Source organism: Osmerus eperlanus, chromosome 10, assembly GCF_963692335.1.
Source record: "Osmerus eperlanus chromosome 10, fOsmEpe2.1, whole genome shotgun sequence".
Classification (NCBI taxonomy): domain Eukaryota; kingdom Metazoa; phylum Chordata; class Actinopteri; order Osmeriformes; family Osmeridae; genus Osmerus; species Osmerus eperlanus.
In genome coordinates this window covers 1,169,783-1,195,523 of record NC_085027.1, presented here as the reverse complement: position 1 = coordinate 1,195,523, position 25,741 = coordinate 1,169,783, and the positions used below count along the sequence as shown (strand labels likewise).

The 25,741-nt window shown below is 48.5% G+C and overlaps 3 protein-coding genes across 6 annotated transcripts in view; 1 reads left to right on the top strand and 2 right to left on the bottom strand.

The window, feature by feature from the left end:
* The window catches only part of hipk3b (homeodomain interacting protein kinase 3b), a 51,823-nt gene extending 42,265 nt beyond the window's left edge, over positions 1 to 9,558 (bottom strand). For all 4 annotated transcript variants that reach the window (XM_062471982.1, XM_062471983.1, XM_062471984.1 and 1 more), the window contains exons 1-2: positions 9,178 to 9,558; positions 1 to 416 (exon numbers count right to left, since the gene is read on the bottom strand). The exon at positions 1 to 416 is cut by the window's left edge and continues 893 nt beyond it. In XM_062471982.1, coding sequence (XP_062327966.1) covers positions 1 to 416; positions 9,178 to 9,250 — 489 coding nt within the window. In that variant the 5' untranslated portion in view covers positions 9,251 to 9,558. The remainder of the gene's footprint in view (positions 417 to 9,177) is intronic.
* LOC134028510 (apoptosis-associated speck-like protein containing a CARD) overlaps positions 1 to 25,741 on the top strand; it is a 386,877-nt gene that overhangs the window by 162,895 nt on the left and 198,241 nt on the right. The window lies entirely within an intron of this gene.
* On the bottom strand, positions 11,768 to 25,691 carry cstf3 (cleavage stimulation factor, 3' pre-RNA, subunit 3). Its single transcript, XM_062471113.1, has 20 exons — positions 25,518 to 25,691; positions 24,549 to 24,653; positions 24,258 to 24,353; positions 20,805 to 20,837; positions 20,252 to 20,349; positions 18,897 to 18,963; positions 18,780 to 18,814; positions 18,553 to 18,679; positions 17,261 to 17,338; positions 17,000 to 17,162; positions 16,193 to 16,302; positions 15,407 to 15,523; positions 15,045 to 15,263; positions 14,624 to 14,726; positions 14,458 to 14,527; positions 14,070 to 14,265; positions 13,658 to 13,808; positions 12,807 to 12,901; positions 12,438 to 12,498; positions 11,768 to 12,334 (listed from the first exon to the last, which is right to left on the bottom strand). Exons 1-20 carry the CDS (start codon positions 25,542 to 25,544, stop codon positions 12,135 to 12,137), a joined length of 2,151 nt encoding a protein of 716 aa, XP_062327097.1. The 5' UTR covers positions 25,545 to 25,691; the 3' UTR covers positions 11,768 to 12,134.

Below are 25,741 nucleotides of genomic sequence, written 5' to 3'. Positions count from 1 at the left end.
ACTGCTGCCTCCGCTGCCTCGATCCCTCTGCTCCTGCGCTTTGACCTGTGAGGGGACTGCCCCTGGTAGCGCAGGGCCTGCTCTTCCTCCTCCTCCTCCTCCTCCTCCTCTTCCTCCTCCTTCTCTACTTCCTGCGGCGCTGGGCTGCTCTCTCCGGACGCCTCGCACCACCACAGTCTTCACCGGGTGTTCCTGTCCTCCGCGAGCTCTCACGCCCACAGCCGAGTCTGGAGCGAACGAGGGAGCGAGCTTGTTGGGGTGCGCTATGCCGAGGGTGGTGCTGTTCAGATGCGGGTGAGCCCTCTCATGGTACACACAGCTGCCCGGCTCCACTTTCACTTTCTTCACGCTGCAAAAGGCACTTGTCTGGGTTTGATAAATGTGTGGTGGGTAGACCAAGACTTGTGAGGCCATACCTGGACAGAGAGAGAAGCACACACAAAACAAACATATATACACGTGAGATCATCAATATAAGCATATTCAATTACGTGAAGACAGGAAACATTACTGTGTCCTGTTCTCAAACTGAGACATTTGTATGATGAGGATTCAAGCAATGTTCTAAGCGAAATGCCAATCTAATTCCCCCTTCAAAACAAGACAGAAATGTTATTTACATCTAAGGGCAACGTCACAAATCACTCAGCCGATGACATTTGAAAAATAGCACGCATCTATATGACAAGTTACATTTCATATAAAACAAAACATCCTCCCTTTGTCTACTACATGATGACAATCTAGTACGATGCAGAAAAACCTTCATATAACAGTGGTAAACAAAAAGTAAAGCAATTGTTCTGATGTTGTTTGTAAGGGCCTGCCATGTCTAAGGATAGGTTCCCTTCTGCATCTGTGCAGATCCTGGAAATCATTACACCACACTGCCATTTCTCAAGAGGACCATGGAAAAGTACTGCGGCGGGGGGAAAACAACACTTTTTTGGGGAGTTTTTTTTTGCCAAAGCCTGCTCATGTTTGCACGTGGAATTGCATAAGACAGCAAGGCATCCTAGTCATTACCACATCATAAACGGAGATAAGTGCATCTGTCCAGATTTGCTCTTCAGTTTTATTTCCCCCCTCAGTGTTTGCTAGCAGAGGTCAAAGGTGATGGCCCTCAGGGATGTGAATCCCGTCGTAAGCGGTTCTAGATCAGGAAACACAAACGGATGTTCGATGGAGTGACGCGCCGTGTCTCTGAACCACGTCAGGCTTGTCCCTTCTCCCCTTAACAGCCCTTCGCACAGGCGTAGCAGCCGACCAATCAGCTGAGAGTAAACGACACGGTCCGTTGAAGTGTTCCCTAACAGCATCGCTGTGTCGGCAATCATCTGCAACCCCACGCTGGAGAAGACCAACTTCTCTAAAGGTTCACCTGACCTTCTGAGCTGTTTCTATGCATCCACCTCTTGTCTCTAGGCAACCGATGTGTTCGGGGGGAGAGAGAGAGAGAGAGAGAGAGAGAGAGAGAGAGAGAGAGAGGAGAGAGAGAGAGAGAGAGAGAGAGAGAGAGAGAGAGAGAGAGAGAGAGAGAGAGAGAGAGAGAGAGAGGAGAGAGAGAGAGAGAGAGAGAGAGAGAGAGAGAGAGAGAGAGAGAGAGAGAGGAGAGAGAGAGAGAGAGAGAGAGAGGAGAGAGAGAGAGAGAGAGAGAGAGAGAGAGAGAGAGAGAGAGAGAGAGAGAGAGAGAGAGAGAGAGAGAGAGAGAGAGAGAGAGAGAGAGAGAGAGAGAGAGAGAGAGAGAGAGAGAGAGAGAGAGAGAGAGAGAGAGAGTGTGTGTTTGGGGGAGTAAAGTAGCTAAGTGTCCATCAGAGCAGAGCATCAGGTCAGCACGCCAGCCGCTCTCAAATTACGTAGAGGAACACTCCTCCGCACCTTTCTCCCTCTCCATTTAATCAGAAAACAAGACGAAGACATGTCACCCCTGATAGCGAATATCCGGCACGAGGATTTCCCCAACATCTAAGGAGGACAGGCTGGGGGCAGAAGTCCCTGGGAACCACTTTGGATGAAAACGTCTCCTGACTACTTTTGCGGTTTACGAAAGACGGGGGTTTGAGCAGCGTAGTCTGCCCTTGCACTTCGACCTTTGACCTTACCCCCGGCCCATGACCTACTTCCTGTCGAGTGAAACACTTCCTGTGACATCAGAACATCAAAGCAGCGCGTCCACACCAGCGACCGGACTGTCGCTGGCATCCTGAGGGAGACACGTTTAGACTCGTTTGGTCTCACAGCCGCCTCGACATACCGTCGACAACGACTGCTGCAGAGGCACAGGAACCACGTCGACGTGTTCAAATATAAATTACGATAAAAAAAAGATGACAAATTATACCGTTTCAGATGTTGAGGCTGTTATTAAAAGGTAGCGGGTGAGAGAACAAATGCCTCTCAGACAACTGCAGCTTCTGTGAGAAGTGAGGGTGAGAAGGGAGGGTGAGGAGCGAGGGTGAGGAGCGAGGGTGAGGAGCGAGGGTGAGGAGGGAGGGTGAGGAGCGAGGGTGAGGAGCGAGGGTGAGGAGCGAGGGTGAGGAGGGAGGGTGAGGAGCGAGGGTGTGGAGCGAGGTTGAGGAGCGAGGGTGAGGAGCGAGGGTGAGGAGGGAGGGTGAGGAGGGAGGGTGAGGAGGGAGGGTGAGGAGCGAGGGGGGGAAGGGAGGACAGGGCTGTGTGCCAGGCTGCGCTAGGCTGGAGACTGGCATTAAAGGCAGGGTAGGCAAGATTTGCGAACCTAGCAATTTTGGCTTGAGTTCGAAAGGATTCAAACCAAAATATCCCACCCTCCCTCCCTTCAAAGCCACTCCCCCAAAACACATGAACTGACTACTGTCAGAACAATCATTGCATTTGGTCTGAATGCCATGTTTATTCCAGTCCTGCAAAGCTCACATTCATCAAATGTATTACATTTTACTGTCAAACCTTTATATTTATTGGTTGCTATAAGGATGTGAAGTTTATTTCAGCAAATATGACATAAAGTAAACAACATTAATGACCTAACTTGTCAGTCGTGCCTCCCTGGCTTCATCCTCATCTACACACAGCTCACTCCACAGGAGATCACATCCTCCATCAGCCTTCCGTTCAGTGACGCACACACCCATAATGCCTCCTGGCCATGTCACTGTATGTGTAAACAGTTCCCTGACTCTGACCACCAAGATGCTGTTGGAACTCTGCACTTCTGATCCTTGATCTTCTGCTGTAGGTTCTATAGGGACAATGTGTTTGCGTTGCAGTGGATGAAACCTACCCAAAGTAAAAGTCAAAGTGATAATTAAAAACGTTTGAAATAGAACTAAACAAGGCAGAGGCGTCAGAGCGGGCCACAGGGGAGCTGAATGCCAGCCCACTGCTTGAATCACTCATGGAGACAGAATCAGACATGAGATCTACAAGACAGGTCTGTTCAGGCTAGTCTTAAGAGTCCATGACATGTCTGGCTGACACAGAAAGGCTTCCGAAACGAAGGGAAAAACACGAGGCACTAAAGATATTGTACTAGATCCAGTTCAACTCATGTCTTAACAATGACAGAACCCTTCTTTGAGTGGTTTGCTATAGAGTGCTCTGGTTAATGTTGTTCCCCATGTTCAGCACAATCAGGAAGGGAACAAGGTCCCCATGTTCAGAACAAGCAGGAAGCCAGTGACATACGCGTCCAATCAGCCGTAAACAACGACCCTAACCTAATATAGATAAGCTTATCCAACCGCCTGCAAACCGTAGGCTACACTCTACATGCCCACACACACACACACACACACAAACACACACACAAGCCCTTTTTCAACAATTCTATTTCAATTCAGAACTTTTTGTATGTTACCTTTCTTTTTATAATATGTCAAGAGTATTTGTAGAGGGCAGCCACAGTAAGGCCTGAGCTGGGTTTAATGACCCACTGAGAAATGAATAGGTTACTTTTTGATCGTGGGCCCGGTGGTAACCCTAACCCTGGCCTGAAGCCAGGGAGGCTCACTAGACTAACGCACCACGAAGGCTGAGGCCTCACTGTGGAGGGTTAGGGTTTGAATCCAGCCCAGGCCGCTTCACCGCATGCCATCCTCTCCCTCTCTCCCCCTCTCTCCCCCCCTCTCCCCCTCTCTCTCCCCCTCTCTCTCCCCCTCTCTCCCCCTCTCTCCCCCTCTCTCCCTCTCTCTCCCTCTCTCTCCCCAAACGTCTTGTCCAAACACCATCTCTGTCAGAAATAAATAATAAAGGCAGAAATGCCACCAAAAATAAATCTTAAGAAGAGAAAAAACTATGGGTAAACAGAGACAGAGAGATTTCAGACTTCAGGCAGATCACAGACACCTGTAGAGTAGAAGTCCTATCCAGACCTGTCTTCATGACCTGTCTTCATTACTCAGAAAACTGCTTTTTCTACTGATCTCAGTTACCTCTCACTCGGGTAACTGATCAATCTAGGCTGAGGGCATCTCATCTGAACAATGAATGTGAATTGTGAATGTGAATCAATTCACCAGGTAAATTGTTTTTAGAAGCACCCTATTTCATGGAGAGGCATAGCTCAGCATTAGAGCCTCTGACTGCAGATTAAGAGGTTGCAGGCTCAAATCCCTCTCCTTAACGTCACTGGATAAAGTGTCTGCTGGAAGAACAGAGGATTGTGTTTGCTGTCCAACATCGTCATTGTTCCCCCGGCTTAACACACTTGTCTTGCCTCCTCCATCTGCGGACTAATCTGTCCGTTGAGCCACAGGACCCATTCGTTCCACAGAAGGTCCCACTTCCTGTCCCACCAGCCTGACGGAGAGATGGAAAAACACAGATCCTCACTGAGCCCAGCTGCTCAAATCCCCGACTTTCCGCTTACTCACACAGCAAAATGTCCAAAATCCCACTTCAAGAAACTAGCGTAACATAACCCCAACAACTAAGAAAAATACCCAGAAGTCATCAGGAAACTGGCTCCTCCAGCGTGGCCCCGCCCCCCAGAGAAAAATCTGCTCGACGGAAACCGTCTCGTCGCCTGAGTCTTGATAACAAGAGTCCGCCTGCCCGGCCCCCTCCAGACCCTCTTCTGAACAGGGAGATAAGCCTCGCCTCGCACCAGCTCATCTCATGGTCCTGTTTAGAGACGGGGTGCCAAGACGCAGACCTCACAGGATATCACTATCAGCAAACACAGCCATTCCTCCACCAGACAGGCTTTGTATGTCAAACCATCAACATGATAGCTACTGTCTTGCCTGTAACAGTGACCAGCTAGTCCCTGGACGCCTGCTCCTACCCCCCCACCCCCACCCCTTCATCTCCACCCTCACAGCAGTGTTGGGGAGGGCCTCCTGGACCAAAGGGGCCTGGGACTAAAAGGGTCTTTAGCTTAGACAAGCCAACAGGGTGGCAGCTGCAGCGCTCTGCTATTCTTACCCTCTGTAGCCTGACACTGTCGTCTGAACAGGGGGACAGGGGCCAGTATCATCCCTCACTCAGTCTTTTTTTCCCCTTCTCTCGACAGCAAAGTAATTGTGCGCAGTTGACCTTTGACCCCCGGGCGGGTCGGGATTCAACCGAGAGGTGAAAAAATAACCAGCCCACACCTGTCCCCGGCTCCCTCGCTCTCCTGTGAGGAGAAACAGACATGGACGCACAGAGAGAAGGGGGTGCAAGGCTCGCAACAGCTGATAGCAGAGGAAAAACAAATAGGCCTGTAATGCATTGTGCGTGTGTGTGAGAGTGTGTGTGTGTGTGTGGGGGGGGGGGACGTGTCACTGCGAAAGAGGTGCAATTGATTCAGTAACAAGGTGCAAAAAAAATAAAATAAATCAAAAACGCCTAGGACTGGAAATAGCCTTTCAGCAAGGTTAGTCTAAACACATGGGCCTTGCTTCATTTGGCTTCACATAAAACAACTTTACTGAACGCTTCACCAAGCTATATATAGCCGAGCCTATATGGCTTGTATGGTTAGAGAGAGTTCCAGTAAAGACTACATAGGTCAACAATACTGTAAAGTACTTAGGTTGCCATGCTGTGGTGAAACTCCAGTCAATGTCCACTAAAAAGCATAGAAAACAGGATGTGGCTATAAATTCAAAAGGTCAAAACATTTCTGGGTTTTTTTTCTTCTTCTTTGGATGAACAAAATAACTTTTGTTTTACCACAGACCAAACAAATTCCTCTGAAATGTTCTCTCCCTCTGTGAAAGCAACAGCCTTCATGATAAGCCATACCTCCATCATTTTTACGTCATACATTTTCAAAACACGTTTCATTGTCAGGAACAGCAACATGAGACATCCCCTATGAAAGTCCCAAACAAGCCAAACTGTAGATGAAAGTCTTAAAAGCTGTGAGGTAAAAATACTGTCAGTCATTTCAGAGCCTTCGTACTTTCTCTCAAACGCTACTCTATCAACAGTCCCTGAGCTGACTGACTGACTGACTTCAGCTCAACACATTTGTTTCTATTTGTTCCCCAAGGCAGCTATTACCCTGACTAGTTCAGAGGCTTTTCAGATCAGTTTGTCTTTGTATTACGGTAAGGTCCATTTTATGGTCCGAAATTTCGGAATGCAAAACTCAAAATCGACAAACTCGCAAGTTTGGGTAATCTTACGGGGCCCACCTGCTATCATCGAGGAGAAATCTAAGTGACTTATGCAAGTACTCTCATCTGCCTCCTGTACTCCCGCCCCCCTCCCCCAGCCCAGCCCAGCCCCGGTCAGACAGATTATCCTGCCTGTACACCGTCCATCTGCTCTCTGTCTCAGACGCAACAGAAGTCGTGGTGTCTGCCATGACACCGGCCTCTTACTGCCTGCGTCCCTTCACATCTAAGCCCAGCAGAAGGCCAAGTGGCTCTTCTGTAGAGCTGTCCCAGTGATGCATGGCCCCTGTGGCAGCACTGAGGCCGCGCTCTTCCCTCACATGGTCTCTACATGAGCTGGTCTTGTGAGGAGACCAAAACCAGACAACCTTCAGGGCACAGATCGTGAGGTCACGCACGTGTACACACAAACGAGAAAGAGAGGATCCTTTATCTAACAGGAACTGATCCTATTCCAGAGAAACAGCCAAGCGGCAATCAGGCAAGCGTACAACCACGTGGATGAAGAATAGCGAACCCTTCTAAATCCTAGCTGGCTAATATACGCTAATGGATAAACAAAAGCTGATGCCCGACAAATTGCATACAGCGTGCTCCACTTAGAAACTGTGGAGACAAACAAATTGAGTGCAGGGCACATCAATACTGTGCAGTGACACTAGACCAACCATTGATTTGCCACAGAAAGGGGGGGTGCATTCAAATGCTCAAACATAAACAGCTGATGGAGAAAAAAGGGATTAGGTCATGGGAGGGGAATCATCCAGGCCTACTCAACATGAAATATCTCTAACCAGGCCTACTCAACATGAAATATCTCTAACCAGGCCTACTCAACATGAAATATCTCTAACCAGGCCTCCCGAACGACATCAAATATATCGAAACATCTCTTACCAGGCTTACTCAACAACATACCCTGATACATACACTGCCTTTAGATCACCACAACCCCGTCTCTGTGACACTCACATAGGAGGCCTACACAGGACAACAGGCTTCGGGTGAAAATCAGACATCGGAGGGCACTGCTTTGTTTGCTAAGGGGGGGGGGGTGTGGAGAAGGCTGAATGAGCAAAGTTAGATCACATGAGACACATCTCGGGCTAATAGACTGTGCTGCTTCAATAAAGAAGCCACGAGACGGAGAGCAGAGCAACAGCACACAGTCTGTCTGTCTGTCTGTCTGTCTGTCTCTCTCTCTCTCTGTCTCTCTCTCTCTCTCTCGCCAAAGTTACACATTCCTTCCTGCACTGCTATCAGATTAGTGAGAAACAGAAAAACAACCAAGATTCTAAGCTTTTTCTGACAGAGCGAGCAGAGCTCAGTCACGCAAGGACTCATCACAAAGTCTGATTAAAGAGCTAATACAAGTTGTTCCTCATGTCTTGGTTGGTCTGAATAAGTGATTCTCATAATCAAATTTGTGCCTTCAAACTAACACTCTGCTGGAACTCAACAGAACAGTCCTCACTTATAGCTGTCTGTTTGCCAGGACCAGACAGAATTCAGGACTATCAACTTGTAGGCAACGTCCTTCACAAAAACAACTCTGAAAATTCAGGGCCATCAACAATAGTTTATCTTCCAACAAGAGTGCAGACAGGAGTCAAAGAGCAAAGTGTATAGCGAGAGCTGTTTGTCTTAAGGGGAAGTTGAACTTCAGACTATAAGGCAATAACGTAGGTAACCGCTTCAGACTGGCAGAGAAAACATCAAACACACAGAAGAATGCTCGTCAATAAAACAGGAGGCGTCATGAAATCGGCACGCTCTGGAATGCATGTCAAAACAGGATAAGGGATCAATTAGCAGAATACCGAGCTGAATGTTAGCGGTGTGGGAGCGGCATAGCTTGAGGATGTGAACAAAGTATGCTTTTAAAATAGATTCGTGTACTCCCTAACTTTACTTTGTGTAACGTTCAATGGAGTTTATAACTAAGGAGTTGGGAGTATTTTTGGTCAAGGCTGTCGAGATATCAAACACTTAACGTCTCTTTAAAATGACAAAACAAGCATAACGCTACTCTGCGCGACCCCTAAGTTAGCTTTCAAAAGCTGGGTTGACCTGCACGTAGACAGGCTGGTGGTGGTTAAAATAGAGGCTGAGCAATGGAGCGTGGGGGGAGGGCAATGCTGAGAAACATAATTCCCTTGATGAACCTTATCTTTTAAAATACTAACTGAGCCAGGATTACGAACTACAATACTTTGACAGTACAGAACTTCCAATTAATTGTCGTTGGGAATCAGTCTACGTAACCTGACATCTGTCATATTAGTTTCGGTCATAAGTTCTGAGGAACTCACGTCATGCCAACCGACACAAAGGCATCTGTAACCACATTACTCACCATTGACAGTAGAATATAATAAAACGTTACGGATTTATATCTATGTAGGCTACCAGCTTCTGCCCTCAAATCAAAAAGCTACTAAGCTAGCTAGCTAGGTGGACTGCCGAAGCAGAGTATATTTGTGGCTCAAGAAGTTAGCTTAGCGAGCTAGCAAGATTATTTTCCATCTTTCTCGTTGACAATTCACAGGATAGCTTGTTTGCAAATAATATCAAAATACAACTGACATCTTACCTTCACGTAGATTAACGATAGGTAGAATCCAGGGCTTCTCTGAACATGTTATGGACTTATACACCCATAGCATGCACAGTCTGCCTGCATTGCTGCCATCTTGTCCGAGACGACAAGAGGGGAGAGCTCGCTCTCAACAACACCACCATCATCTCCCACATTTTAAACTTCAAATAACTCATGCACTTTAACGTTCTGTGACACCAAATCTTTCCCGGGACGTTTTTGTAATGTTCAAGTTATTCTCCGGTCTCTTCGGGCCACGAAGCCCATCTTCGAAGTGGTGTCCGTTACCCTTCTATCTCGAGGGCTGCTCCCGTTCTAGCTGTCTTCCTAACACCTCTCTCTCTCTCTCTCTCTCTCTCTCTCTCTCTCTCTCTCTCTCTCTCTCTCTCTCTCTCTCTCTCTCTCTCTCTCTCTCTCTCTCTCTCTCTCTCTCTCTCTCTCTCTCTCTCTCAGCTGCGTGCTAGATGTTTGTGAGCTGATGGGATGGAGCTGGCTAGACCAAGGTAATCAAAGCAAGAGCTTAGCGATGAGACGCGCATGACAGGTGACATCTGTGAAAGCAATTTTCATGGACAAGCGACCGGGCATTATGGATTGGGAAGTCATTTAATGTAAGTATGTTGTTAGAAAGAAATACACCGAAAAGTACAGTAGGTCCCATCTTGTGGTTATTATCTTGAAAGGTAAATTCAGGGATATAATAAAATGGCGATACATTTCTCCTTTTTGTCAGATATTTTTCTCTCTTACCGACCATAAACGCAAATAATAGAAATGATTAATGGATTGTTAATCTGGCGACAAAATTCTCTTCTGCACGAAGTACTGATAGATATGCACGTTGCTAAGGAAACTGCCCAGCTTCTGTTTTCTCAAGAGGTGCTTAACTCGAGTGTTGTGGAGATAGTCCTAATTTGGATTTCATCGTAGGCTACGTAATAGAAATTAAAGAGGCAATGCTGAAAATGTAAATTTCCATTTGGTCAACAATTTAACTACAAAATAAACTGCTTTAAATTAACTAATGTTAGATATCCATGAGATAGACACCCGATCATACCATAATACCAGAGTCCTATGAACAAGTGGAAAATAACAGCGTCAGCTGGTCGAATTTGCCTGATTGTCAGAACCTGTTGTGTCATGAATTTGGATTGTGACAACCATCTGCCTTTCTCATTTGGTCAGACACCTGTTACCTACAGCATGGTAGACACAACCTTTTCAAATGCAGTTTTAATGTAGTTTAGAATGTAAAACAATAGCCTCACAAATTCTATACTGTTACTGCCCGGAACATCACACCACGTCAGTGCAAATGTAAACATATGATCCTCATGACCGTGTCCTTCGTGGACAGAGATTGCCCTGAATCATACGTGGTGAATCACAGGAGGTAAGGCGATTTAAAACTTAATAACACTGAATGGACAACAGCCCATCGGACTTACACTTACAGCTCATCCTTGCCTATGTTGATGGGTAGTGTCTGTGTAGCTTTCTAATTCATACATTCACTATGATGTACTTTTACATTCATGAATGTCAAATGTTTTCTAACGCTGGAGGAACATACGTAACTAAATACGACAACATGGCAACTGTAAGGCCCCGCCCCCATCGCGAGCCCTGGCCTGGCTTCTAGTGGTGAAGGCAACAGGTGTGCAGCGGGGCCGTCACCCACGCAGTAGATATTGTAAACCCACCTCGTCACCAGGTCTTGACAGCGATTTGGTCATATTTTGGTCACTGTATCGCCACAAATAAACAAAGCGCAGTTTATTCCAGTCATATGTTTAAATTATATTATTTACACAGCACATTTTTACTGACAAAACGACATTTAACTGGTACAGTATTGGTTATTTAATAGCCCACGTTATAAGAAATCTGCCCATATCTTCTGGCATGCATTCAAATTAAACCAACAACAGTATGTCACAGGAACAGCCGTTGCCTGTACCTCCCACCAAATCCAGTTTGAGGTTCAGGGCGTATCACTGCAGTTTGCCATGCACCTGCTGTCGTTAATCATTGGTAAGGTGAGTCTTGCACCGTCCGCAGTGCAAATTGCAGCAAACTTTCGTGTGCCGTACTTTTTATACACATGGACTGTCGATTAGATCTGGGTTCGGTTGTTTCTGTCTGTATGCAGGTTCATTGTCGTTGACGCTGTCTCCCTCCACTGGCTCAGTTAGAGAAAAACAACCTATATAGTTGCGTAGTGTAGCTCTGATCGCTACTATAGGCCACGTTTTGGGGGAAAAACGTTTTGGCTTTTGTTGACCAGACATGGCGTTTTACGTATCTCGAGATTCTAGAAGTGGGGAAATAAATACATGAGTTCATAGGTCACAAGGAACCGATACAAGAAGAATTTTTTTTTTTTTTTTTTGTTCTAATCCCCCCCCTCCTCACACACGGTCTCTTTACTATGATTACTTAATCTTTCAAAGGAAAGATTTTTGCAAGAGCAGCCCTGGACTGGCCTGTTTAGCTGTATGCCGCTCTCCAGTGGTGACTTGACATACTGCTGGATCAGAGCAGGAATTCTATAAACAACAAAAAAGACAACACAGTATCCTTTTGTTTCGTCTCCCCTTTTTATTGTAAGGAAATGAATTCTCCCCTCTTCGCTAGAAAAAACAGGCAGATTCACAACGTCGTCCAGTGAGCACCTCTTGGCCCTAAACTCAACTCGTGTCAAATCAAGGGTTGAATTAAAAACTTTGTACAGTATAGCATCCAGTTTTAAAAAATAAAACTGTTAAAAAAACAAATAACAAAAACACAAAAATCACAGGTTGTGTGTGTGTGCGTGTGTGTAAAAGGCCCAACACAGACTAGACCTTCTTGACAAATTCACTCTTCTGAAACTTAAAGATGTGTCAGTTTGCCCCGGCAACACGGCGACAGGACGGCGTGACGGTGACACTCCCGTCCCCGGCCGTCTACCGGATCCTCTTCTGCTGCCGGGCGCGGTAGATGTCGTGCACAGGCGGTGCCACGGCGCCCTTCTCATCGTCCTCGTCAGAGTCTGCATTTGGCCTCTTCAGGGACTTGGCGGTGGCGTGGTTCTCCATGGAGCCGTTCCCCTCGCCGCCGGCGTCCGGCAGACGGCCGGTGATCAGCTCCACTGCCGCGTCCACCGCTGCAAGCAGGGAAGAATCACACCGGATTTGTTTGTTGGGTTGTTATAGACAAAGAATGTGCTCGTATAACGATGCTGAGGGTGGAGGAGGGTGAAAACTTACTCTCAGGCAGGGAGCACCTCCTGAAGCTCTCCATCAGCTCATCCACCTGCACAAACGGCCCCTGGAGCAGACAGGAAGTCAGAGTAAAGAGACAGGAAGTCGATAATCTTCAGAGTAAAGTGCAACTGGACTGTGTGTGTTTGTGGTGTTTATGTGTGTGTTATGTGTGTGTTTGTGGTGTTTGTGTGTGCTATATGTGTGTGCTATATGTGTGTGCTATATGTGTGTGCTATATGTGTGTGTGTGTTATGTGTGTGTGTTGTGTGTGTGTTATGTGTGTGTGTTGTGTGTGTGTGTGTTGTGTTGTGTGTGTTATGTGTGTGTGTTGTGTGTGTGTGTGTGTGTGTGTGTGTGTTATGTGTGTGTTACCGTGAAGCAGGTGGGTGGAGGCAGCAGCTTCATGAGAACGACGGCTGCAGGAGGAACAGGGAACACCCCTCCTGGCACAGGGTGGAGTCCTGGAGCTAGGGGCACACACACACACACACATATATATATATAAATATATATATAAATATATACACACACAGGTTTGTTTTTCTGTGACCATTAACTTCCATTCAAAATTGTTTCATCTCTAACCACTAACCATTAACCCTAACCCTTACGGAGGAGGGGTGGAGGGGGGCTGGGTAGAGGGGTGGAGGTGCTGGGTAGAGGGATGGGGGGGCTGGGTAGAGGGATGGGGGGGCTGGGTAGAGGGATGGGGGGTCTGGGCAGAGGGATGGGGGGTCTGGGTAGAGGGACGGGGGGCTGGGTAGAGGGACGGGGGGGCTGGGTAGAGGGACGGGGGGGCTGGGTAGAGGGATGGGGGGTCTGGGCAGAGGGATGGGGGGTCTGGGTAGAGGGACGGGGGGCTGGGTAGAGGGACGGGGGGGCTGGGTAGAGGGACGGGGGGGCTGGCTAGAGGGACGGGGGGGCTGGGTAGAGGGACGGGGGGGCTGGGTAGAGGGGTGGAGGGGCTGGGTAGAGGGACGGGGGGGCTGGGTAGAGGGACGGGGGGGCTGGGTAGAGGGACGGGGGGGCTGGCTAGAGGGACGGGGGGGCTGGCTAGAGGGACGGGGGGGCTGGCTAGAGGGACGGGGGGGCTGGCTAGAGGGACGGGGGGGCTGGCTAGAGGGACGGGGGGGCTGGGTAGAGGGACGGAGGGGCTGGGTAGAGGGACGGGGGGGCTGGCTAGAGGGACGGGGGGGCTGGGTAGAGGGGCGGAGGGTACTCACGGGCGAGGTGGCGGGGCTGGTATGGGATCATCTGGCTGGTGTCAGGTTTGGGGTACTCTGGCTTTCGGTCGGCTTCGTCCTTCTGGGCGGGGGTGGATGGGGTCACCACTGTCTCTGGAAGCAGGGCTGCCAGCTTAGCCCGGGACACGTCCTACACACGCACACGCACACGCACACACACACGCACACACGCCACAGAGAAACACACGCACAGACACACACACACACACACACACGCCACAGAGAAACACACATGCACAGACACACACGAAGAAACACACACCTTAAATCTTGTTTTACTTTTAAACACAATCAGAATTGGTTATTATGAGAGAAACACAACCACCATCCAACCAGCCTGAGACACAATACCCCTCCCTCCTAGAGGGGGCGCTGTGGGGAGCACACACACCTTGTATCCCAGGGCTTTCAGCTCGCTGGCCGAGCAGGGGTACAGGTCCATGAACTTGTAGCGGTCGACCAGGAGGGCTGTCTCCTTGCCCTCATACTCGTCCTTAAACGCCGTGAACCGCCTGCGTTCCACCTTCAGAATACTGGCCAAGTCGCCAATGTTGCTCTCAAACGCCAAGAAGCGGGCCCAGATCTCCCTACAGGGGAGGGGGAGAGGGGACAGGGGAGCAGAAGAGGGGGAGAGTGGGAGAAAGGAGGAAACAAAATAAGACAGAAAGAAAAGGAACAAGAGAGGGAGAGAGAGGGAGAGAGAGTTATACACAGTAGAGCTCACACACAGTCTAGACATAGCAGATCTGTGATACATGTTAATAAATTCCTCAGTCTACCCTGATTTCTCTGGTGAGAGACTTCCAGAGGTCAGGACCCTCTCGAACAGAACCCTGGTGTTGTTGTCCTCTGAAAGGGGGGGAGGAGGAGAGAATGAGAACCTCCATGGTAACATTTATGCATCACTGATGTGCGTATTCGTTCAGACTGAAAGATCTAACTCACCGTTAAGGTGTGAGAGGTAATCGATGTATGCAAGGATATACTCTGGAATGTCTCCATATTTCTTCAAGCCGAGTTCAAATATCTTAAAGGCCACCGATTTATCCTGGGAGAAAACACAGAACATAAAGGTTCTGGTTTTCAGCAAAACATCGTCAACAGTGTGGTTTATGGTGCCGTCAGCCCTTAATAAGACTCATCAGTGTGTGTCCGTGTGCAGGTGTGTGTGTGTGCAGGTGTGTGTGTGTGCAGGTATATCAGTGTGTGTGTGTGTGTGTGTGCAGGTATATCAGTGTGTGTGTGTGTGTGTGTGTGCAGGTATATCAGTGTGTGTGTGTGTGCAGGTATATCAGTGTGTGTGTGTGTGTGTGTGTGTGTGTGTGTGTGTGTGCAGGTATATCAGTGTGTGTGTGCTGCGCCCCACCTTGCTGCAGTAGTACTCCATGAGTGCTGCGGTAACGTAGACGTGGTGTCGTGTGCGCAGGTCCTCTCTGGCCTTCTTGAAGATGGTGCGGCCTGACTTGATGCCCTCCGCCCGCCGGGCGAACTTCATGTACTGGATGTAGACCAGCGTGGGGTCGATGTCCTCGATGGTCAGCAGGCGGTTATAGATACTGTGGACCTTCTCGTGCTTCATGCGACTCTGAGGGAGAGAAGATGAGAGGTGAGGGAGAGAAGATGAGAGGTGAGGGAGAGAAGATCAGAGGTGAGGAAGAGAAGATGAGAGGTGGGGGAGGTGAGGGAGGTGATGAGTGGGTAGGCGTGTGGGTGTCATCAGGTCCTCACCTCCTCATAATCAGCGAAGGCAAAGTACAGCAGCATGTTCTTCTTCAGCAGTGTGCCGATGGCGCGCTCGTAGATGTTAGCCGCCTCGTCGCTGAACAGCTTGGCGTTGTTCATGTCCTGGAGACGGAGGGAGGAACAAGATCATCATCACCATCATCATCACCATCATCATAATCACCACCATCACCATCATCACCACCATCATTATCATCACCATCATCATCATCATCATCATCATCATCATCACCACCACCACCACCACCACCACCACCATCATCATCATCATCACCACCACCACCATCATCATCATCATCATCATCATCACCACCACCATCATCATCATCATCATCATCATCATCATCATCACCACCACCACCACCACCATCACCACCACGACCACGACCACCACCACCACCACCACCACCACCACCACCACCACCACCACCACCATCATCATCACCACCACCACCACCACCACCACCACCACCATCATCACCACCACCACCACCACCACCACCACCACCACCACCACCATCACCACCACCACCACCATCACCACCACCACCACCACCACCACCATCATCACCACCACCACCACCACCACCACCACCATCATCATCATCATCATCATCATCATCATCATCATCACCACCACCACCACCACCACCACCACCACCATCATCATCACCACCACCACCACCACCACCACCACCACCATCATCATCACCACCACCACCACCACCACCATCATCATCACCACCACCACCACCACCACCACATCCTTACCCCTTTCTCTGCCAGGAGTTTGCTGGACTGCTCCAGGTACTGTGCTGCCTCGTACCACACATCAGGGTGGTGTCCCAGCACCAGCAGGCACTGCTCATAGGCAAACATCACTGCAACACAGCACAGAAGGGTTAGCATGCTAACATCACTGCAACACAGCACGGAAGGGTTAGCATGCTAACATCACTGCAACACAGCACGGAAGGGTTAGCATGCTAACATCACAGCACGGAAGGATTAGCATGCTAACATCACTGCAACACAGAACGGAAGGGTTAGCATGCTAACATCACTGCAACACAGCACGGAAGGGTTAGCATGCTAACATCACTGCAACACAGCACGGAAGGGTTAGCATGCTAACATCACTGCAACACAGCACGGAAGGGTTAGTGATATGCAGATTTTCTGTGTACATAGAAGCTTGAGTCTCTGTGAGGTCAAGAGGTCATACAGCGAAGCCCCCCTCTGAGCAGAATATAGCACACAGCCCAGACAGTTAGGAGACAGTAAGGCAAATCATGTACAAACTAGGTTTTATGTGATTAACGACCACTTCACCTGTTGAACGTTCTACTGTATCAGTGTACTGACCACTGAAGACCCGTTAAGGAAGCGATTCTGTGCATTCTATGTTTGAACATGTCCAGATACTGTATTTAAGCACTCTTGTAAGAGATAGTTCTCACTCATGCTAGCCACCCTGTTGTGGATTGGTGGCATGATCCAACGTCGAGCTAACATCACTGCGGAGTGAGGGAGGAGGAGAAGGATGGAGGAGGAGAGAGGAGGGAGGATCAGACTGACCTCTCTTGGTGATGAGGGTCTGGTCTTCGGTGCGAAGGGGGTTACTCTTCTCCCACTGGATGTACCTCTTCCACATCTCCACCTGCTGGGCCTCCTGGGGGGAGTTCTGAGGGGGCACCGAGGGGGCGTTCCTATCCAGGCCCTTCATCACCGTCTCGTACTCCTGACACATACACACGTCACACACACATCCATCAGTATCCATTAGTATAGCACTCAGATTCAACGTGCAACACAACCAAAACAAGCGAAGCATCTCACCTTGGCAACTCTCCTGGCGTTCATGTAATCTCTGCTGCGATCCTCGATCATCTTCTTGGCAAGGTGCACGTTGATGCCCTGAAACCACACAGCAGAAGAAATGAACGATACATATATATATATAGAGTTCCACAGCCTCCAGGTTGAGGCATTGGGGTCATGGGAGTAGGGGTGGGGCAGGGTTGTGGGAGGAGGGGTGGGGCAGTAGGGGTGGGGCAGTATGGGTGGGGCAGTATGGGTGGGGCAGTAGTGGTGGGGCAGTAGGAGTGGGGCAGGGGGAGTAGGGGTGGGGCAGTGGCAGTATGGGTGGGGCAGGGGGAGTAGGGGTGGGGCAGTAGGGGTGGGGCAGTGGCAGTATGGGTGGGGCAGGGGGAGTAGGGGTGGGGCAGTAGGGGTGGGGCAGTATGGGTGGGGCAGTAGGGGTGGGGCAGTAGGGGTGGGGCAGTAGGGGTGGGGCAGTGGGAGTAGGGGTGAGGCAGTAGGGGTGGGGCAGTATGGGTGGGGCAGGGGGAGTAGGGGTGGGGCAGGGGGAGTAGGGGTGGGGCAGTAGGGGTGGGGCAGTGGCAGTATGGGTGGGGCAGGGGGAGTAGGGGTGGGGCAGTAGGGGTGGGGCAGTAGGGGTGGGGCAGTAGTGGTGGGGCAGGGGGAGTAGGGGTGGGGCAGGGGGAGTAGGGATGGGGCAGTAGGAGTGGGGCAGGGGGAGTAGGGGTGGGGCAGGGGGAGTAGGGGTGGGGCAGGGGGAGTAGTGGTGGGGCAGGGGGAGTAGGGGTGGGGCAGGGGGAGTAGGGGTGGGGCAGGGGGAGTAGGGGTGGGGCAGTGGGAGTAGGGGTGGGGCAGGGGGAGTAGGGGTGGGGCAGGGGGAGTAGGGGTGGGGCAGTGGGAGTAGGGGTGGGGCAGGGGGAGTAGTGGTGGGGCAGGGGGAGTAGGGGGAGTAGGGGTGGGGCAGGGGGAATAGGGGTGGGGCAGGGGGAATAGGGGTGGGGCAGGGGGAGTAGGGGTGGAGCAGGGGGAGTAGGGGTGGGGCAGGGGGAGTAGGGGTGGGGCAGGGGGAGTAGGGGTGGGGCAGGGGGAGTAGGGGTGGGGCAGTGGGAGTAGTGGTGGGGCAGGGGGAGTAGGGGAAGTAGGGGTGGGGCAGGGGGAGTAGGGGTGGGGCAGGGGGAGTAGGGGTGGGGCAGGGGGAGTAGGGGTGGGGCAGGGGGAGTAGGGGTGGGGCAGGGGGAGTAGGGGTGGGGCAGTGGGAGTAGGGGTGGAGCAGGGGGAGTAGGGGTGGGGTCTGGTCATGGGCGTCTCACCTCCTCATACTTGCTGTAGTCTCTCCAGAGCTGCTCGATGTTGATCATGGGGTTGACGCAGCCCCGCTGATAGACTCTGCGCACAGCCGTGATCCGCTGGTTCTCTGCGTACGAGCCCACAGCCTCCCTGCAGGGGACACACACACGGGGGAGTCGTTAGCTCACCGAGCTAAAATCCCGTTCAAATTCTGCTGGCAGACAGGGCTCTGGTGACACGGACTACTTACACTCCTTTGAGGAAGTTGATGTAGTCCACCCATATCTGAGAGAGGAGGAACAGACATTACTGACTTGACAGCAGTGTGCGTCGTCAGCCATCGTGCTGATAAACTGACTGTGTTTACCTGGTAGGACATGATCTCCATGCCGATCTTATCGAGAGCGAAGTCGTACGCCTGGGCCATCTTCTCCCTGACAACAGAAACCACGTGTTGACTCACAAGACAGACGAGTTAGTTCCTGACGTGGAACTGGGGTACTTGCAGTGGCACCACCAGGGGGGGGCAGGGGCACCAAGGGGGGGCCAGGGGCACGTGTAGGAGTGTCCATGTCTACCACGTCCATGGTGGCACGTGAAGGAGTGTATGAGGTGTGTAGGAGTGTGTGTGTGTGGTGTGTAGAAGCGTGTGAGGTGTGTAGGTGTGTGTAGGATTGTGCAAGACGTGTGTAGGAGTGTGTGTGGTGTGTAGAAGCGTGTGAGGTGTGTAGGAGTGTGTGTGAGGTGTGTAGGAGTGTGTGTGTGTGTGAGGTGTGTAGGAGTGTGTGTGTGTGTGTGTAAGGCGTGTAGAAGTGTGTGAGGTGTGTATGTAGGAGTGTGAAGTGTGTAGGAGTGTGTGTATGTGTGTGTGAGGTGTGTAGAAGTGTGAGGTGTGTAGGAATGTGTGTGTGAGGTGTGGAGTGTGTGTGTGCAGTGTGTAGGAGTGTGTGTGAGGTGTGTAGGAGTGTGAGGTGTGTAGGAGTGTGTGTGAGGTGTGTAGGAGTGTGAGGTGTGTGTGTGTGAGGTGTGTAGTGTGTGTGTGAGGTGTGTAGTGTGTGTGTGAGGTGTGTAGGAGTGTGTGTGAGGTGTGTAGTGTGTGTGAGGTGTGTAGTGTGTGTGTGAGGTGTGTAGTGTGTGTGTGAGGTGTGTAGGAGTGTGTGTGAGGTGTGTAGGAGTGTGTGTGAGGTGTGTAGGAGTGTGTGTGAGGTGTGTAGGAGTGTGTGTGAGGTGTGTAGGAGTGTGAGGTGTGTAGGTGTGTGTGTGTGAGGTGTGTAGTGTGTGTGTGAGGTGTGTAGTGTGTGTGTGAGGTGTGTAGGAGTGTGTGTGAGGTGTGTAGTGTGTGTGAGGTGTGTAGTGTGTGTGTGAGGTGTGTAGTGTGTGTGTGAGGTGTGTAGGAGTGTGTGTGAGGTGTGTAGGAGTGTGAGGTGTGTAGGTGTGTGTGTGTGAGGTGTGTAGTGTGTGTGTGAGGTGTGTAGTGTGTGTGTGAGGTGTGTAGGAGTGTGTGTGAGGTGTGTAGTGTGTGTGAGGTGTGTAGTGTGTGTGTGAGGTGTGTAGGAGTGTGTGTGAGGTGTGTAGTGTGTGTGTGAGGTGTGTAGGAGTGTGTGTAGTGTGTGTGTGAGGTGTGTAGTGTGTGTGAGGTGTGTAGTGTGTGTGTGAGGTGTGTAGTGTGTGTGTGAGGTGTGTAGGAGTGTGTGTGAGGTGTGTAGGAGTGTGTGAGCGTACTTGTAGCTGGGCAGCTTTCCTTTGGTCTCCCGGACGTAAGAGAGGTAGCATTTCCAGAGGTCTATGTGCAGCACCTTCATCAGGCATCTTTGAAACAGCTACAGGGCAGAAGAGACAGCTGACAACATCAACAACTGGGCTGAGAGCTGAACGAGGGAGGACTTGATCTTACATACGGTACACAGTGCTGCGCTTAAGTCTTGGGCAATTTTTTTTAAATTAAGTTAAGCAAAAATGCTTGGAGAAATAATGAAATTACCACAAAAAAAATCTTAAAATTTGACTTTTATACTGCAGCACAAATACAACAGACAAAAAAATATATATTTAAGATGAAAATTGTGTACATTATTTTGGGTGCATAACATTTTTGCACTGCACGTAAAAAAAAAATTATGAACACTTGATTATTGATCAGTTGCAGGTGGAATGTCCTCTGGTGCAAGACAACGCCCAGGTCTGACCCTCGAGAGAAATACAATAAAAGTACAAATAGCAGAAATTGGACCAAAGATCTCCTCATATTTAGTTGTGACTTCAGATTAACACTCACCTTTTCTACCTTGTCATAGTTTTTAGCCTTGACCTGTGAATAGAGTGTAAATGTATTGTTAAATCATCAAGAAATATGTCATATATGACTGAGAAACATGCATTCATGCTTGCTTAGCCACACACATCCCAACTCACACTCCTTCAGAGATCAACAAAGTGAAGTTCACACAAGGATTTTTTTTTAGAGGACAGGGGTTTATTCTTTTCAAAGATACATATCCTAATGACTGCAAGTGAAGGATTTATAGAAAATAAAAAATAAATTAACTTCAAATGGATTGGAGTGCATGTTCCTCTTTATCTCACCTATACATAGAAATGCATCAGTTAAAACTAAAAAAACAAGGTTAACAGAAAGACAGAGATCCAAAGAAAAAGCATGTCTTTCCTGTACTGCTCTCTTCCACCTTTCCACTCTGATTTAGACATAATCTGTGTCATTAAATCCAGTATAAGCAGCCAAGGACAAGCTGGGTAGCCGTGGAAACTGCCCTTTCTCACAGACAAGCCGAATGCCTCCCTGGAAGGCCTTAGGCAGGGCCCAGTCTGCTACAAGGCAGGCTTCCTGGACACAGAGGCTGTCCAGGAACAGGACATGGTTCCCCAGCAGCCATCCAGCTACAGCAACACTGGGGGCCATTGTAGAGGCAAGGCCTTCATCACCAAGCAGCAAAACAAAGAAGTAGAAAGATGAAGTCATATGTGTAGTTGTATGGCGTTTCACACAAAAACACAGACTGGTTTCACACTGATGAAAATAGGCTGGTTTATTGTGAATCGTTTTGTTAGATCAACAGATACTGCACACACATGAAGCGTCTCAGTATGAGGATACAAAAAAAAAAAACTGATGCAGCAATTTCAAGACAACAAAAGTATCCAAGAGCTGTCCAACTGATGAGAAACGCCCTGCAGCACTTCGGCGATGCTGTTCTTGGTCATTCTGACCGGTCTATACACATTTCACAGAAGCGTGAACCACATGTCTTTTACAATCACACACACCAAGTCCAAATCAAACAATCACTTAACTGGCACACACACACTTCAACCAGCCTGTCAACAACTGACAGACCACTGAGTAGGACTCATCTTGGTCTAAGATGAATAAAACATCACTGTGTGGGCGTGATGTTGGGAAGATTATTGGGTTATGGGAAGCTAATGGACTGGAATAACAAGTGAAACTTCATCTGCTTTTGCAATATGCATAACACAGACACAGAGAGGAGATGCAATAACTCACAATACAGAATTGCTCTGGTTACTTGTTTTATTACAGTATGTAAATGTGTTTGCAAAAGGTGAGGGTACAGCTCAACTTTGGCAACTGCCTGTGGTTTTGCATGTGAACCACACACACCAACCATTCGGGAGAACACAGACCACCACTACACCAATAACTTCCAGAGGAAAAACAACTTCTTAGTGACATCCAGGAAATGCACATTTTAATTGAATGTTAAAAAAAGAACAGTGCTCATTTTGCCTAGCACAGCACACATTTGGCAAAAAATAAAGATGATTCTTTCTCATCAGAGGAGGCAGCAGCAGAGTGAAGGAAGAGGGCTCTACATGCGAACACTGAAGCCAGCTACTCTACAGGCCTGGTGCAGATCACTGTCCCCTGTGGAAGCCCAGCTACTCTACAGGCCTGGTGCAGATCACTGTCCCCTGTGGAAGCCCAGCTACTCTACAGGCCTGGTGCAGATCACTGTCCCCTGTGGAAGCCCAGCTACTCTACAGGCCTGGTGCAGATCACTGTCCCCTGTGGAAGCCCAGCTACTCTACAGGCCTGGTGCAGATCACTGTCCCCTGTGGAAGACCAGGCCCCTCCCAGGCGCTGTCTGGTTCTACACCAGCTACTTAGTTCCCTCAAGTCTGCAGAGCATCACCAGCGGCAGCTGTCATCCTTTTGAAAAGCTCGTCATGATCCTACATCAAGTTAATTTAGCACATGCTGGACTTTGAACGGACTTCTGTGATTTGGAAAGGTTTTCCGTTTCTATTAAAGCCAATATATATATTTTTTTAATCCAGCTTCCATTGGTGGAAATGGTCCATGGTATGTCTCTTGATAAATATATGTGTGTATATACATATATATAAATATACACACACACACGGACATGCATATAAATATATATACACATATATAAAAAGTCTGGATTGAACATTCTGCAATATTATGCATGGGCCAGATGTAGCAGGCAGTAGAAACGTAAGGTCAGTAAAACTAAACATTCAAGTAATTCACCAATACTTACCAAATGAATACACAAACTGGATTCCAAACCCCAATTGTTAATCTGGTCCCCAAAAATCCATGTAAAAACAAGACTCTGCCCTTATGGTAGGTCAAGTGCATCGCCAAGGCTGCAAGATCGCCAAGGCTGCAAGATCGCCAAGGCTGCAAGATCGCCAAGGCTGCAAGATCGCCAAGGCTGCAAGATCATAATTAAAAGCAAGGTCAAATGATGTCTATGCTGTGAAAACAGAGACGAAGCTTGTTGTTAAGAAAAGAAACTACAATTGATAATGTGATGTAATAACCTATGGGGGTGATGTAATAACCTATGGGGGTGATGTAATAACCTATGGGGGTGATGTAATAACCTATGGGGGTGATGTAATAACCTATGGGGGTGATGTAATAACCTATGGGGGTGATGTAATAACCTATGGGGGTGATGTAATAACCTATGGGGGTGATGTAATAACCTATGGGGGTGATGTAATAACCTATGGGGGTGATGTAATAACCTATGGGGGTGATGTAATAACCTATGGGGGTGGTCTGCCTGTTCAGCTTAACTTGACACTCTGTGGAACAAGTGTTTTAATGAAGAGAACCAACTATGATTGGACTTCTGTGAAGGTAATCAAGGTGAGGCATCAATGTTATCCCTGTGGGGAAAATTGTGTTATGCTTAAGTTAATAGAGGAGTCAGGGACATCTAAAAAATAAAGGATTTGGGACCCACTGCTTGCATTAGAGGGGTTTAGAAGGGGTTCTTGGGGAGGAAGGGGTGGGGAGTAAAAACAACTTTAAAAAAAATAAGTGAAGCTGGACATTCTGGTCATTCATTCTTTATATAAAAATAAAATTTACCTCAAAGAAATGACACAGGAGGCAATAAATTGACACGACAAGAGAATGAAAGTCTAATGCACTCCAATACTATTAAAAAAGTTTTAATGCTGTTGCAGATCAAACATGCAACAAATGCACTTAACCCCATTTAAAGAATCGGAAAAATGAAAAACCTCAAGAACATTGACAGACTGCTGCTGAAATAAGAACTGGTTAGGATTGTCCCTCAGCACCACCCGTTTCAATCTAGTATCTCAATCGAGTACGTGTGCCTGTGTGAACATCACATTGTTGATCTTGTTAACGTATACGCACTCATGCACTCATGTCAAAGTGAGAAATGAAAAGTGTATTAACCTCAGCTTCAATGTATAATTTCCAGAATCGTCCGGAACTTGGGAACTGCGCAACAAGCCGTTCGTATGTCTTCCTAGCCTTGTCTATTGGCTGATTCTAAAAAGGGCAAGAAGGCATTAACATCTTTTTTTTTTCTTCTTGAAAACAGGTCACATGTAGTTGAAGGATGACCTTTGAACTGTTAGAAACCTACCCACCACCCCTCCATCTTACTCCAGTACCCCCATCCCCCACCCGTACCCCAGACGTGATCACCCCAGGTAAGAGGAAGGCAACTCTGAGTCACTAAACCTGTGCTTCTCGAATCAGAATGCTCCATGCGTCAAGGTCATATGGGTTTTCCTCCAACTTCTTCTCTGCCTTCTTCACCTTCTCTGGGACATACTCTGCCGCCGCCTGCAGAAGACACACAAATATTAGATAGCAAACTCACGCTTAGAACCTTTTGTTCACAGCAGCAGACACCATAATAAGCACACGATAAAAAAAAATATTTTTTTTTTTTTTTTACAAATTACCCGTCATAAATATACGACACCCGACACAACATCTTAATTTAGTCGTTTAAGCACTGATATTACTATCGTACTTTGAGTACTTAAATTGCATATTCAATTAACCTCGTCCCCCAACCAAATTGATCGGGATGGACAGTGAGCCTGGCCGGTTACAATGCGAACTTGCTACCTAATCAACATCCGTGACACGTTAATGGAACTACTGCACCGTAATGCAGCCGTCGACTTCCGTACAGTTAAATTAGGTTGCTGTCCAGTTAGCTATGAGCACGTACAGATGCTTGAAATAGCATAGTTAAACTGACATGGAGGCAGGATGCTAACTTGGTGGCAGACGATTAGCTAGCTAGCTAACCGAGTGCAGCCAGTTGCTTGTCCACTTCTCAGAAAAAGGGAACTTAAGCTACCAGCTAGCAACATTTAGCTACCAGTTCGCTACTAGTAGCTAGCCCAGCTAACTTGAGACTAGCCAGCATTCTTTCTAAATAGTTAGGTACATAGACACGAAATACAAAGGTGTAGAACATTCGCAAGATTAGTGATATTGTATTATGGCCACATTAAACAAAGATTGCTGTTTATTCTGCAACATAACAATATACACTAGTTCCGTGGAGTTACAAAACACCGTTTGACAACGGGTTTGCTGCATACGCAAGTCGAAAAGGCCTCGTCAGTTAGCTAGTAGCACGTCTTTTGCTAGGCCAACATGAATAAAACACAACGAAAAGTTTCCAGATACCTGGTCGGCTGTTCCTTCCGTGGACATGGCTGTAAAGTACCAACGCTACAAACTGCAAGTGTCTAAACATAAAAAATAACGTTATTTGATTTAAAAACGGCAAACTATCGGCATGATTTTCTCTTTATGCACGACCATCCGATGCTAGCTCGTTGGTGTATCTGCACTCTTCTTTCCGTTAATGGCAGATTGCAACCAACATTAAGAGGTGCACTACCGCCACC